Source organism: Triturus cristatus, chromosome 9, assembly GCF_964204655.1.
Source record: "Triturus cristatus chromosome 9, aTriCri1.1, whole genome shotgun sequence".
NCBI classification, from domain to species: Eukaryota; Metazoa; Chordata; class Amphibia; order Caudata; family Salamandridae; genus Triturus; species Triturus cristatus.
In genome coordinates, this window is record NC_140592.1 from 326,651,929 (window position 1) to 326,666,641 (window position 14,713).

At 44.4% G+C, this 14,713-nt stretch overlaps 1 protein-coding gene across 2 annotated transcripts in view; it reads right to left on the minus strand.

Annotated features, from left to right (window-relative positions):
* Positions 1 to 9,823, minus strand: part of CDHR4 (cadherin related family member 4) — a 392,851-nt gene extending 383,028 nt beyond the window's left edge. For both annotated transcript variants that reach the window (XM_085625056.1, XM_085625057.1), the window contains exon 1: positions 9,740 to 9,823. In XM_085625056.1, coding sequence (XP_085481182.1) covers positions 9,740 to 9,803 — 64 coding nt within the window. In that variant the 5' untranslated portion in view covers positions 9,804 to 9,823. The remainder of the gene's footprint in view (positions 1 to 9,739) is intronic.
* Between the last annotated feature and the right edge of the window lie 4,890 nt (positions 9,824 to 14,713).

A 14,713-nucleotide genomic window follows, 5' to 3' on the forward strand; every position in this document is an offset into this window, starting at 1 on the left:
GAAGCCAAAAATTGGATCGACACACATTACACACACATACAAATTTGTCTTGAGTATCATTGAATACAATAATAGAGGGATTCAGCACATTGCTGTACCCCAGAGTGGATGAAAAAGGTTTTAACAGGCCAGATATGGCACTGTATTACAACTCAAAGTGGTGGTCAAATCTCCCCATCCGCTTAATCCCCAGTGGGTATTGGCAGTCATTGTGAACGCATAGCCTACGTTGGGTCGCTCTCCATGTCTGAGGAGGGCATCATCCCTATCTCCAAAGCCCAAAGCATTTTGGATATTGTTACATTTTTGTTGCATCCATATGTAGGTGGTGAATGGACCCCACGGTGCGTCAAATTTGGCAACTCTGTCCCTTATAATTGCTGTAAGCTTTTCCATGACATAGATAGACCACACCTTCCCACACTCCATGTTCAGTGAGGCTGCTTGTGATTGTTTCCAAATCTTGGCTATGTCAATCTCACTGCTAAAAGTAGGTGGGAGAAAAATCGCCCCCGTGGAGTGTTTGTGGGAAAAAGTCTATCCGTCTCCTGGTCCCCCAAGAGGATCAAAAGCTGTTGTGTGTCGCTTTAGATACCCGTATATAGGTCTATTGAATCATGTCCTTATATAGGCACAATTCGACTTGTCCTTATTTAGGCATAATATTCCAGTCCTTATTTAGGCATTGGCCATGCAGATCCAAATACAGGCATGGTCACCTACATCCGTCCATCCCAGGTCACAACGAGCTACCTGAAGAGAATACAAAAAATTTGTAATATGCAATCTTTGTATTGGCAAACTTAGAAACTTTGGGACAGGGTTATGCCACTTCTCACAGGAAGTGATCATATAGGGGGGGGGAATGACCACAGGGGTAAGTAGCCCATAGACTACTACCCTAATGCCCCTAAATCTAGTATTTAGGGGAGCCCCTGGCACCAGGAAATCAGATCCTGCCAACCTAAAAGAAGAAGGACTGAAGAGATGCAAAATGCAAGAACTGTGGAAAAAGCAACTGACTTGGCGCCAACCCTGCCGGCCTGTTTGCTGTTCCCGACAAATGTGCCAAAGTCGACTCATTCTGTAAGCTGCTGTGCCTCCAAAAGCCTGGGAGGACTACCAGCACTTCTGCCAAGACTCAGGAACTCCAGTGGAGCTGCGGAGCTGCTTCCCTGTACCCTGCAGGTACTAAAAAAAGAACTGTGAGGACGCCGGACCGCGTAAAATCGACACCGGTCAGCACCACTGCACATGTCGTTCCAAGTCCAAGTTGAAGAGGGCCAACTGTGCCAGCGTGGTACCCCAGCCATCCAGAGAAGAAACCTACATTGGATTTGCCAGGAGGGGACTCCGCAACACCTTCTGCAATCTCTTTGTGCAGCCCCCCGAGTGACTCAGCGGTGATAATATCGATGCCACAAGACACCTCTGCACCTGCCACCCATGGCCCGAGTGGACCAAAGTGTCCCCATGTCCCCGAACATTGTGAGACCTGAGTCCCCTTCTTGGTTCAGCCTGACTGGTTTCCCAGTCCAAACCTGCAGCCTCTATCCGACCGGACCGATCCCATTTGACTAACATTGGTCACCCACCTCTGCAACCGGACGCTGCAGAGCCTCCCGAAGTGACCTGTTGGTGTGGCCTTGGACCTTGCCCCATACTCACCTTAAATCCAGGACATTGGTCCAGAAAGTCTCTGTGAAGTGCCCGAATGCAGTACATGTTTTTCCCCCGTAGGATAACATTAGCACACAACGCTGAAATACATCTCTGCACCCAAATGCTCCAGAGCCTCACGAGGTAACCTGTTGGTGTGGCCTTGGACCTTGCCCCATACTCACCCTAAGTCCAGAAGATTGGTCCTGTAGTCACTCTGAAGTACCTGTGTGCTGTGTTTGTTTTTCCTCTATATGATAACATTGACGCCTCTGAAAAATGCACTGTCCACTTTTAAAGCCTAAAAGTATTTCTATCTCAAAACGTACTTACCTGATTTTGATGATCTTCGTGCCAAAACTTATATAAAGATAAGAGTTATTTTTACAAATTGGTGTGAAGCTCCTTATTGAGTCGTGTGCATCATCTATTGACTGTTTGTGTATTGCATATGTCAAACACTCCTCTCTGATAAGCCTAAGGCTGCTTGACCACACTACCCCCTGGAAGAGCACCTTGGGATTGCTAGAGCAAGCCCCCGTCCACTTATAAGGGAATACCTGAACTCTTTGCGCAATATACATCTTTTTGGTATACTATATAAAGAGCAAGCTTCAGGCAATTATGTGTTGACCTTATGCGTATTTTATGAGCCAGGAGCCTATCTGCCTTGTCCCCACACTCATTGTAGGATTGGCCAACATATAGCAATTTCTTGGTCACTTCCTTCATTAACACATGTTCAAGTTCACCTCTGAGGCGGCGGAGATCCCTCAGGGTCTTATGTGATCCCTCCATTTTATGTTGTGCTCGGTTTGTTGTATCAGAGTGCCACGTCCCATAGGGTTGCTGTTGTTATTGTAGACCAAGTAGTGTTTGATTGTGTTTTTCAGGTGATCCCAAAGGGTCGGGTCGCAGTATGTCACCTCATTCATTAGCCATGGATTCAGATTCGGATGCTGAGGGTCAGTGGGTCCCATTGCCAGCCACACTGGAGTGTAATCCGAAAGAACCTCATTGTGTATCCTGGTATTCACTAGCTGGCAGAGTAGGGGGGCCCGAGAGACTAGGAGGTAATCGATACGTGAATACGTTTTATGGACATTGGAATAGAATGTGTAGTCACATTTGTGGGGATGGTGGTGACGTCAGGCATCTATCAAAGATAGATCTCCCATGCCTTGGGTCAAAGCTACGGGGCCTTGACTCAAGGGATGGGACCACAGGGGCTCACCCTGTCGGGGTGTGGGCAGTCTCGCCTTGGGTTGAGGGAGACATGGAGATCCCCGCCTAATACGATGTCTCCTCTTGCAAAGAGGGATATCCTCTGATAAAACTTAGAATCCCCCCCTCTCCCCATTGGGCCCGTATATGGAAACAATAGTTGGAGTTGTGCTAAGAATACACCGTAATCCCACCTCACAGACTTCTCTGTCTCTATGTGTGCTGTCTTGTTTGAGGGCGACATCCCTTCAGAGTATTTACTATTGCCACTTCCCAGGTTGTGCGTGTGTAGGATGAATGGGATTGGGTAGGATACCAATGGGAGTGGAGGCGCTTTGTATCGACGTCACTTCCTTCTGGTGCAGGCAATTTGTCAATGCTCTGCATTTGAGTAGTGTGTTTAGGCCGTGAACACTAAGAATGACTATGCGTATGGTCATCATGACCGGGTGCGTGGGTGTTCCCTGCCCGCTTGGAAGATAAGGGAAATAGGGTGTGCCTCTGTCTTGTCGCCCCAAAGGCATACTGTGCATGTGTGTCAGTGAAAGAAGAAACAAACTAAATAACAACATTAAACAAAACACAAATAAATTCATGAACATTTGGTTCGTCCTGTCAGGCCCCAGCAAAGCATGGGGCTCGGTGGTCCATCCGCAACACGTGGATCAGAGAAAGGACATAGGGAACAACAAAGGTAGTCCACTAGGGTAAGGGCACACTCCAGAGAGACCATAAGGGGCCTCCTTCCCCAGTTACAGTCCCTTTCTAATCGGGTGAATCAATGTTCGGCTGGAGATGATCAACATATCGTCAGTTGCTTATGGGTGACAGTTCAGTCACGACCCCCAAGTTGCAGGTGAAGTTCAGAGTGGAGTGTCATTACCTGATGAGGCTAGTCTGAGCTCTTTTACGGCTTGGCGTCCCTGTTTGCATGCTTTCTTTTTCATTGAACGCGTGGACTGGAAGCACATACCCACTCCTCTATCCACTGACGATAGATCTTTCGATTTTTGCTGAACCTCTAAATCCAGAGGGAGGGGCATCTCCAGAACCTTGCGTGCCTCTATTGGCATGCGGGCTATAACCCTCTTATCGTGAAAGCTAAAGTGGAGACGGAGAAAAAATCCCCACTGGTATGAGATCTTGTTTGTCTGCAGATAGTGGGTGAATTCCTTGAATTCCCTTCAGTAAGCCAATGTCTGAGCAGAGATGTCTTGGTATTTGGAGATGTTATTACCTTGGAATACGATTGGTTCTTGCGGTCTACCAGCCTGTGTCAGCTTCTCTTTCAGGTGGAAGTAATGTACTCTAGTGAGAGTGTCCGGTGGTAGGTTCTTCTGTTGTTGGAGGGCTGAAAACACTATGTTTTCGATCCAGGAGTACCGCCAGGCTTTCGGATAGCTGCAAGAGGTGTGCAAAGAGGGTCCGAACATGAACCCCGAGGTCCACACGTGAGACTTTTGCTACAATATCCCTAAAGCCAGCATTATTTCACCTGGAACGATTGTCTTGGACATCTCATTGTTCCTTTCCAGCTTCTCCATGTGCACTGTGAGGTCGACGTTGTCCGATTGCCCGCTAATTCAGTGGGTTTCTGTCACTTTGCCTGCCTGAACGTCTTGAGCAATTGCCGTTCTGACAGGTGGGTGTTGGTTAACACAAACTAATGCTTTGGTGTCCATATAAAAGTGACCCTTCTCCACAATGGGCGGATAGACCATGGCCAAAGTGGTGCTACTGCCAATACTGCTTTACTGCCTTTTCAACAATCCTGTGGTCTTTAGAAAGCAAGTGTGCAAGGAACTTAATACGGAGCTGATAGATTTGTTTTGGGGGATCAGTAACTCTACAGTGGCTTTGAGCATACAGCAGTTGCTGATCGATGAGGAACTGCATATTACCTTCAATTGCAATTCTTACTATTTGACAGCATAGCTCCAATGGATGGTGGGATGGTTGTGATCTGACTGTATGGTCAAGGCTCAGTATCTTCTAAGAGCATTGAATGCTAAGGCTGCTGATTAGGCTCTGGTTGATGATCCTGGACCCAGCTCTTCTTATTCTGCTTGCTTCAAGTTGGAAAATACTGCTGGAATAGATGCCTTATAAGATTTGGGTTAGAGGTTGCATTCACTCCTTAGGTACCCTATGGTGCCTTCTCCAGTGCATTAGCATCTAGGACCATGCATGCCTTTTCTGATATAAGGACAGAGTAAGAGTTCTCACCGGGACAATTCTTAACTCAAGCTTCACTGGGCTATGAGGATGTTATATCTGACTTGTGTCTTTCATTTCCCTGGCTGTGACTTCCCTGTTGCTCAGCTAGTGTGAGTGTTAACTTATTTTATACACCTGGTTTTATGGACTTTCAATCGTTACAGAGGCTAAGTCAACCTGGGGGTGTGAGGCGTTAGAACCTGCTGCTCTTGTGAAGCAGCATCCATTGCTTAACCCATGGGGAGCAGGGAAGTTAGTCGCACTCTTATATCAAGGTATTAGGGAATCTGATAGGCAAGAATAAAGGAATTGAAAGAGAGATGGGATACAGATTTGGCTGTGGATGTATCACCATTAGATTGGTCGGCAGCACTGGACAACATGGCTAAAGTCTTGATAAATTCTAAATGTAACTCTTTAAATTCTGTCACCAATACTAAACAGACTTCATACCCAAACAGCTACACAAAAAGTACCCATGGGTCCAGGGCCGGCTTTAGGGCAGTGCGACTGGTGCGGCCACACTGGGTGCTGACCTGTGAAGGGGGCGCTGACCTTAGGGGAGGCCGCTGTGTTTTACAATACCTTATGGTTGGAGAGATGAGGGGCAATGTTGCCCTTTAGCAGTGAGAGAATCTGAGGAGGCAGTCATGGGGGTGTGGGGGCGCCAAAAATGATTGTCGCACTGGGCGCCACCAATGCTAAAGCCGGTCCTGCTTGTGTCCCACATGATTGCCCCATATTCTTTTGTATGTCATGGTAATACCCGCAACTTGAAATCTTCTGGAAAACTGTAAGCAATCAATTATTGGCCATGAATGGTAGACACAATTTAAACACCCTGAAAACGTGTCTTTTGGGGGATTCATCCGCTGTGATAATGCTTAGAAATGTCAATGTTGGTCTGACCCTGTTACTGGCCATGCAGGCGAGAGCTATGAACGGACATTGTCCAAGTGCACCGCATATTGCTTCCTGGCACTCAAAGTTGTTGTTGTGCGCTACCACAGAAAAAGAGAGCTACATGTTGAACCGTAGGAGAGTGGGCAGGACTTTAACAGTCATTAAATGGGATTTCCTGTTGCTGGACCGTGCATTAGGTTCAACAACAAAAAATCCTGATCCAATTTGCTATGCCAAAACGGGGTGATTTATTAGAGGACTCAAATTTGATGTTGTTTTGTTTCACTTTTGTATCTTGGCACCTGTACTCAATGAATGTTTCTGTAACCTTTGTGGGCATGGGCAGTTTGTCCTTAATGTGGTAGTTGCACCACCAATAACAGGTTGCTTGGGATGACTATCCATTACAATAATGCCCCATTATATCCAATTAGGGCTCATTTGGTATATTTGTTTTCTGAAGGTAACTTCTTGCCTCCTGCAAATTTTCTTCTATATTTCTTTGATCATTCTGTTGTTATTTGAACAGTGTTGTAAATATGTAAGGCATTGTCTTTGTTATTTATCTCATGCTTTACGTGACAATCAATTAAGATTCATTTAAATAAAAAGGGGGGGGGGTGCAGTGAGCAAGTGCAGGAGCACACAGACCCTCGCTTTGAGGATCCGCACAGCACGCAGAGATCCTACAGGGTCGCGATACAGCAGGGGCCCACGGCAAGGACCCACACGAGAGCTTCACTCTTGCAGGTTGAAAACAGGTCGAGCTAGACAGTGGCCATTGGCTTCAGAGCTCAGCAGTCTTGCTTTCACTACACCAAACCCTTCTATGCAATGCTTTGGTTTTCTGGACCCATGATCTAGCTGGAATGCTTAAAATTGTAATTCCATTCCTTCGTTTTTTTACCACCTTGCCACTTCAGACAGGAACCACCCACATGCAAATCAGACTTCTCCTCCTCCAGTAGAAACAGTTGAAAACAGCAGTAGGAATTTTGGAAGAAGGTGCTTTGGAGTACAGTTACCATCATTGGGCAACACCCCTCAGGTATCCCTCAGTGTTGCCAATGGAGTGTCCCAAGATTCCAGTTATACAGCCCACTTAAAGAGACTATCAATGATCTGTGCCAAAGATCACATCGCTCTTCAGTGGATGAGGCAAAGGGCACCAAGCAACCTGGCAAAGCGTGAATTCGGACATGTGCAAAGACAGGGAAGAGGGTTTCATAAGCCTAGGTCACCTCATACTGTGCCTGAAGGCATACCTGCTTCAGTCCAGACTTTTTCTTTGCATTATGGTATTTGTAGTCCTGGTTTTATAATGGTATAAACAAGACTGCAACTGCAAGAAAGATAATCCATTTATAAAGGGTGAGGATTCCCGAAAAAATGGGACAGGATATGGCCAACATGGAAAGCCTATAGGGACCTGATATGCATTCGAGAGAGCTGACTGTAGTGGACAATAGATAGGCGCGTGCAACAGGGATGCAACAATATGTGGGAATGTTCTCCATAGTTGATGATTCCCCTGGTAATACATACAGATTGAAATGATCTAATAATTTATTTGTTGCTGCTTTCCCTCATTTTTCAATAAAAAGATGTTATAAAAAAAAAGAATGATAACTAAAACCCTGGACAGGAGCAGACAATCACCCAGGGACCTGGTAAACCTGATAGGGCTGGGAAAGACAAATTGCATCCACAGGGCTTCCCTGCCAAGGCAGAAGTGGTGAATGGCGCCATCAACAATGATGAGGATTATACGACCAATACTAATTATATCTCTTACAAACTGTTGAATGTCCATATACTGGTGTATGCTGTAATCAACTGACCACACTGTGGGCTGTAATGAATATTTACCATGTCGCGGTTGTGTCACAGGTACTGGCCTATGACTCCGCAGTGTATGACTTGTGACATAACCACAGGTTGCTATGCACAGCATGATTCGAAAGTTGTTTTAAATAATGTTCCCACAATGTTTTTTTCATTTACAGCAATAATGCTAACTGTGTCATTTTAGCAGGTGTAAAGAGATAGATTGCAATGTATGTATGAAATAGTGTCACAAGCCCACATATGTGGCTTTTCATATCCGAGAAAGTGAGGAGGATTCAGTTTAGGCAACTACTATGGAAGGCAAGTCTTCATTATCAGTGCTAGGATATTAATATACAAATGATTAAGGTTTTTTTCATGGACCATGATTGAATCAAATGTGTGTAGCGTTCCTGAATACAAGGGGCCCTTTTCTAAAGGAAATTTGATCATACACATATGATTACGATCAAATACACCTTTTTGCCCCTGACAGTGATTCCTGGGGGCTGTAAATGATTTCTCTGCAATACGTTTGTGAAAATCTGCAGTAGTAAATCTCTTAAAAGGGGTGGAAGTGGCTGTAATAAGGTGGACGTTTAGGAATACCTACAAACATTTACTTTTGAGGGAATTCCCCAGCCCCCATTACAAGCCCAGCCTTTTAAAGTTATTTCCAAGATTTACTTAACTATCACGTAGAGAAGTGCAGCAGCCGCAAATCCTGCACTGCGTGAGAAGGAGAGAGCAGGAGACCTCCATATTTACTGAAAAATGGCACTCTCCTCCCCTCACTCTAAAGCCTGCGCAAAAATGTGCTGCCGTGCACCAAGCACACATATTTGCACCATCGTGAAAGGGTATCTGCGTGAGTCTAGCATAGGTTTTGTACTGGAAAGATACCTTTCCAGTACACAATACTATGCTTAAACTTCAAAACTTTTACCACCCTGTATGTGTTCTGTACAGCGCAGCACACATGCAAAGTCAGAAAATAAAGGAGAAATTAAAGCATTTCTCCCAGACAGCACCTGGTTGAAGTGGGCCCTATTTTCTCCAGCAAAACCCTGTCAACCTTTTTTAGTAAATAGGGTTTTGCATCAGAAAACCTGGGTGGTTGCATGGGAACGCCCATGCATCACCCATAGAACGCTCTCTTGACGCTAAGTAATGCAAAGCAGTGCTATTCAATTGATTTTTCAGCACAAAAGTAAATTAGTTAAAAAAGATTTTGTGTTGGGCACTAAAGCTTAGTACATATACCCCGAAGTATGTGCAGGATCTTACTTGTTCATGCTCTAGTGCAAATAAGCGTTGAAAAAGGTCTTCTACTGCATGTGTGGAGCATTTTTCCAATAAGGTTTGATGGGTGTGAGCTAGAAACACATTTATGCATCAGAATTTATGATAAATACAGTTTAATTCCAAAATTCCAAAATGAGGCTGAAAATGCTACTGCCGCAATATCTAACTCCAGTGGCTTGCATATACCTTAATTTCATCTCATTCATTCACATTTCTCTGGCACAATACACATCTGCGTGTCTTTATGTATGTAGCTAGTATTTCTATAGCGCAAACCTAACCAAAAGGCAGCAATACACCTTTGTGAAAATTATCATTTACTCTGTAGTTTGCACATTAGATGTTCTCCAATCCTGGTTGGCCCAGGTGTCTAAGCTCTTTATTACCCGAGCATCAATTTTTGAAAAGGAAAAACAGAAGTGCAGGTACCTTCTACCAGAGTACCTACTTGCTTCTGAGAAGTGGTGGTACTATCCATTTAAAATTATTTCACCAAAGCTGTCAAGTGCAGACACTCTCCCTCTCAAAACAAAGAAGTGCAGGTACTCAGTTCCTGACAGTACAGGCCCATTTAAAGCACTGCCGAGCAGGAGAGCTCCCTTACCTTGGGCAAAGACTGGCTGCACCAGCAGCAGGGCGAGGCACAGCAGGAGCAGAAACCTGCACATGGTGCAGTCTAGACGAGCGCGTGAGGCTTGAGTAGGGAGACTCTGCAGAAACCCAGGGTACACTGGGGCTCTCGCGCCCAACGTGTTTGCTTTGGGAAAACCACAAAATAAACAGGCCTTACAGGGTTGCTATAGAGAGCTAAGGACGCGGGACGGTGAATCATGCAACACTTTCCTTTTATGAAACGAGAGGGTAAATAGAACAGGAGCGAAGCACGTCCACTCTGCTAAGAATTCTAGAAGGATTATTTATGGTCGGAGTATGTAAGACGTGCAGTCACTACGCAAACCGGAAGCTGAATGCAGGCAACCATGGGAATGTGACGTTTATGCTGGAGGAAAGTTTAATTTAAATCGAAAACATAGAGAGGCAGAGAAAAATGGCTCTTAAAATAAAGAAAGGGACAATCATACAGGGATGTGCCGGATTTAAATTCCACACATAGAATTATGCATAGTTGACAAGTTTTGCGTTTCACGAATTTTGCGAAGGCTGTCAGCTGTAGCCGAGATTCCCGAAGGAGAAAACGTTGATGTCAAACAATTTCTCAGCAAAACATTTTTGCTAGTCAATTTACCCCCAAATATTGAGGGGGGGTTGAAGGAACAGTTGCCCACAAAACCTACTTTTCCAGGATTTTTTGGCGCAATATTTTTCAAACCTAAGTTTACAAAGTTTTGAAATATTTCACAAAGTGCACAAACAAAAACCGTTGGAAGCTCGTACACCTTTAACATCTAAATTTAATATTTGAAGACATCTGTGAACTGTTCCATACAACTTCACCATAAACGCTAAAAGCACTGGAACCTCCACAACATATTTGGTGAACTTTTCACTTCTTGCTTTCCACCCAATGCTCACCCATTCAGTTCACTCCTCCAGTCCATGAGATTTTCGAGAGCTGCTTACAGTTCCATAATTCCTTTGCCATTTCTGATTTACTGGTCACATCGCTTCTCACCCTTCTCCCTCAGGCAGAGGGGATGAGACTGGCCCTAATGCAGACAAGGGAAATGGGACTCCATCTGCTGGATTGGGAGTAAAAAAAACTAAAAGCTAAAAAAGGCACTGGGGCTTGAGAAGTGTAGTGGTCCCCTTAAACCTTGCGGCCACGGTGCCAATGCCCCTCTTCACCCTTGCCTGGCACTTCTCCATGAGTCCGACATACACTGAACCACTTATATCCAGATCCCCTCACCTCTCGTACATTAGCTCCCCAATCGCTGCACGTTACCACTTTTCCGTCACTTCATGATACACTTTAAATACTCCCTTGTAACATCCTTAACTCTTTACATCTGCCCCATACATAATCAGTAATGTCTAGCTATACTCCTAAACTGGCCCATGCTCTGCCCTGCTTCCTATCACACCCTTTGCTCCTGAAGAACTCATCGGCATCCCTTTGCTGTGTTCCCTCAAATTTTGACAAAAAGCAGAGGCACTTTGTGAGGATGTCCATCACCACTAGTTGATATTAAATGCTATATTTTAGTTGTAACAGCCACGTTAACTTCTATTGGTGGGTGTGTTGACTTTGGAACCTGGTGATGCCAGGTGGTACCATTCTTCCTACGCTATTACCCTAGTCCAGGAGAGCAATCACTACAGGGAGACATTTATCAAAGAGATATGCTGCTGAGGTCAGACATAAAGGAATAGCTTTGAACTAGTAAAGATGGGCTTTACCATAAGAAACAGGATTTTCCTTCACTTCTTTATAAATGATATGTCAAAGTCAGCATCTTTTCGATCAATAGAACGCTAAAAATCTTCTGCATTCTGAGCATGGGTTGAGCAGTAGGGTGGTCAAGATGTTTGCTTTTTTTCTGTTAAGCTATATTGTTTGTCAGACCCTTTTCCCTCTCTCCGCAGATAACATTTCATAAGAGTTAAAGACCATTTAGGGAGTTATTTTCTCTTAGGTGCTGTGGTTACTCCAATGCTAGAGTCTGCTTGTCTAAAGCTCACATAGCCTTACTGAGGCTAATTTGATGATTTATTCTATGTGGGTGTCTGTCAAATATTCATGAAGGGGCTCACCATAAAAGGGCACAAATACGTTACTGCATATCGAATAGCAGAATCCTGGAATCCAGAATCAAAGACACCATGTTGAGGAACTCCTGGTGCAGTTTTCTATGAGAGTAAACATTCGACGAGGGATAAGGGATTCAATGACTGCCCCAGGAGGATGACACTTTGCATCTGAGCAAGGAATGCAGGACTTAGAATCCATGACAGCTAGTGCATCATGGGACAGATCCACCAGCTCCTTAAGATAACCCTATATTCACTTGGCCACTAAGTAGCCTTGAGAAATACAGATGTTGCCCTAGGAATAAGATGTTTTGGCACTGTGCCACTGAGCACATAGTGGGTGCATCATGAGAGACACTCATCAGCACCTTAGCTTAAACCCCTTGGCGGTGGGCACCTAATGAGCCAGGAGGAAGACGTTGTGGCACTATGTTCCAAAGTACATGACTGAAGCACACAGGGCTAATTAGTGGCAGCAGTGCGTTGCCAGGTTAGACAACAAATGCGTAAAGATTAACTTAGTCGAGAAAGCCTTGGTTTAAAACAGCCTATAGTAAAGAAAAAGAGTATCTTTGAGTATATGGAATCCCAGTTGATAAGAACATTATTCTCCTAACTTCATATTAGGAAGAACCTAAAAACCTTTGTATTTCAGTAGGATTTGATATTTTGATGCAACCTTGTTTGTTAAAATCTGTATTTCCATTTCTTTCTATCAGCTTTCGCTCTGTATTTGCTCATATTCTTACAAAATGTATTGAACACTCTGGTGCTCTTTAAAGCAGTGTCCCCACTTTAAAAACAAATAAATACATGAAAAATAGAACAGTAAACACATTTTTTTATAATCATATTAGTTTTTATTCTTGAGCACTCTGGTAACTAACAACATGTTCTCAATTCGTGTACCAGCTGAAAGAAAGCTAACAAAACCTTCACTTGTTTACCAATCCCTTTAACATTCATTGGTGAACATTTCTCAAGTCAACACCAGCACTGGCGTTGGACAATGTTTGCCTTATCTTTTACCCCTCCCTGCTGCTACTCTGTCCCTGGAGCCCTAGTAACTACCAGTATATACCTGACAGGCTCCTAAGGCAAAAATGCAGGGGAAGTCAGGCGTTTAAGAGAGTGACCCAAATAAGATGGAGAATAACTACTCTTTTTCAAGGGTGATTTAGGTTTGAAAGGCAAATGACTCCATTAAAGTCCCTGGAGGCATGTAGTTTGTCAAGGTGAATAGAAGTAGAAAGAGTAGGTATGTATTCCAGGGTCCCTCTGGGAAATGGGAGCGACCATGGATAACTATTTGGGCTTTGTAACACAGGACTCTATAATATTTCACCCTTTGGATTAATCACCATTTCCTTCAAGGGTTTTTCCTGGCTTCACTAAGTTCCTGTCACTGAGGTTCCTTTCCAGTTCACAGTATTTCCTTTCACTTGCGGTTATTTCTAGTTCACAGTCCTTCCAGCCCCTAGATTCCCTTGAACTGAGGGTATTGCTACTTCACATCCTTCCCAGCCCCAAGGTTTGCTTCACCTGAGATCTTTCCCACTTCAGTCTCTTTAGCCCTGGGTTCCCACCACCTACAATCTTTTCCACTACACAGTCTTTCTAGCCTCTCAGTTAACTCAACCTTGGGTTTTTATTCAAAGAGTAAGTACAAGATTTATAACTTCTCAAAACCTGGGGAAAAAGGATTCGGGTATAAGACCATCTGTTTCCCGCTGTGAATAAGCCCCCGCCCTCAGTGTAGCCCCTTTCCTCCTACAGAATTCCAATGCTGTGCACCAGCCCCTTCATTCAGTGCCTCCACTTGACTGAGACACATTTGTGGTCAGTAGTCAGTCCATATGTTTCCATCTGGGAATTTTCCCCTCTTCCTCTGTAGGCTAGGCTTATATAGTGTGGGAACATGGGGACTCCTCTTTGTAGCCTCCCTCTTCTGTGTCATTGGGAGATTGTTGGTTTAGCCATTCCACAGAGTGTGATGATTGGTTGTAATATGTAGTTTTGAAGGCTGGTAGAGCTCTCACTCTGACCTGTGAATTCCAGTCTTCTCCACCTTCAATGCCTGTTTCTTGTAGTGTGGCCTCCTCCGTAGATCTACGCATACCCTGGGTCTTCCCCTGCTGCTTCCTGCTTTCCAGCGAGGGTGTGGATAAGGCCATGGCCTGCTGGTCTTCCAGCCTCATCACCTGAAGAAGGTGATGACGCTCCACAAGCCACCGTGTCTCTTTCATTAACACCTGCCGAGGTCTACACACCGCAGACACAGTCTGGAGCCACACCCCTGTGCAGTTTCACACACCCAAACACCACCCCCTTGTTTGTTCCAACAACCCCAAGGAAAAAAAAACCTTTCAGGAGAAGGGAATGTATGAATGATCATACATGAAAGCATCTTCTTGCAAACCATGCATTGTGACAACCACCCAAGCAGATTTCCAAGTGATAGTTACGGAGCTCACAAACCGAGTTTTTCATTGTGAATCACAAATTGTTTCTAGAAATCAAAAAAGCCATTCATCCTGCCCTCCTTACGACAGAGTATCGGAAATAGGAAAACTATATCATGTCACCTCTTTACGTCCGAGGAATACAACTGATTGTGCTATGTTTCAAGCCCAAAAACATTTTATTGCTTAAAAATGTAAATACATGGAATGTGCTCTCCTCTGATAGCAATAATCAAATGGGCCTATTTATTGTGTCAGATTTGAATTTGGTTATGGAAAAAACTCTTGATTCTGAGAGCAGGCTGTAGCGAGGGGGCAATAGAGGCTATATTTCGCTTTAGGAAGAAATTAGGACATAAACCAGATCAGAGTATAAAAAGCATAAGATAAATAATATTCATTTT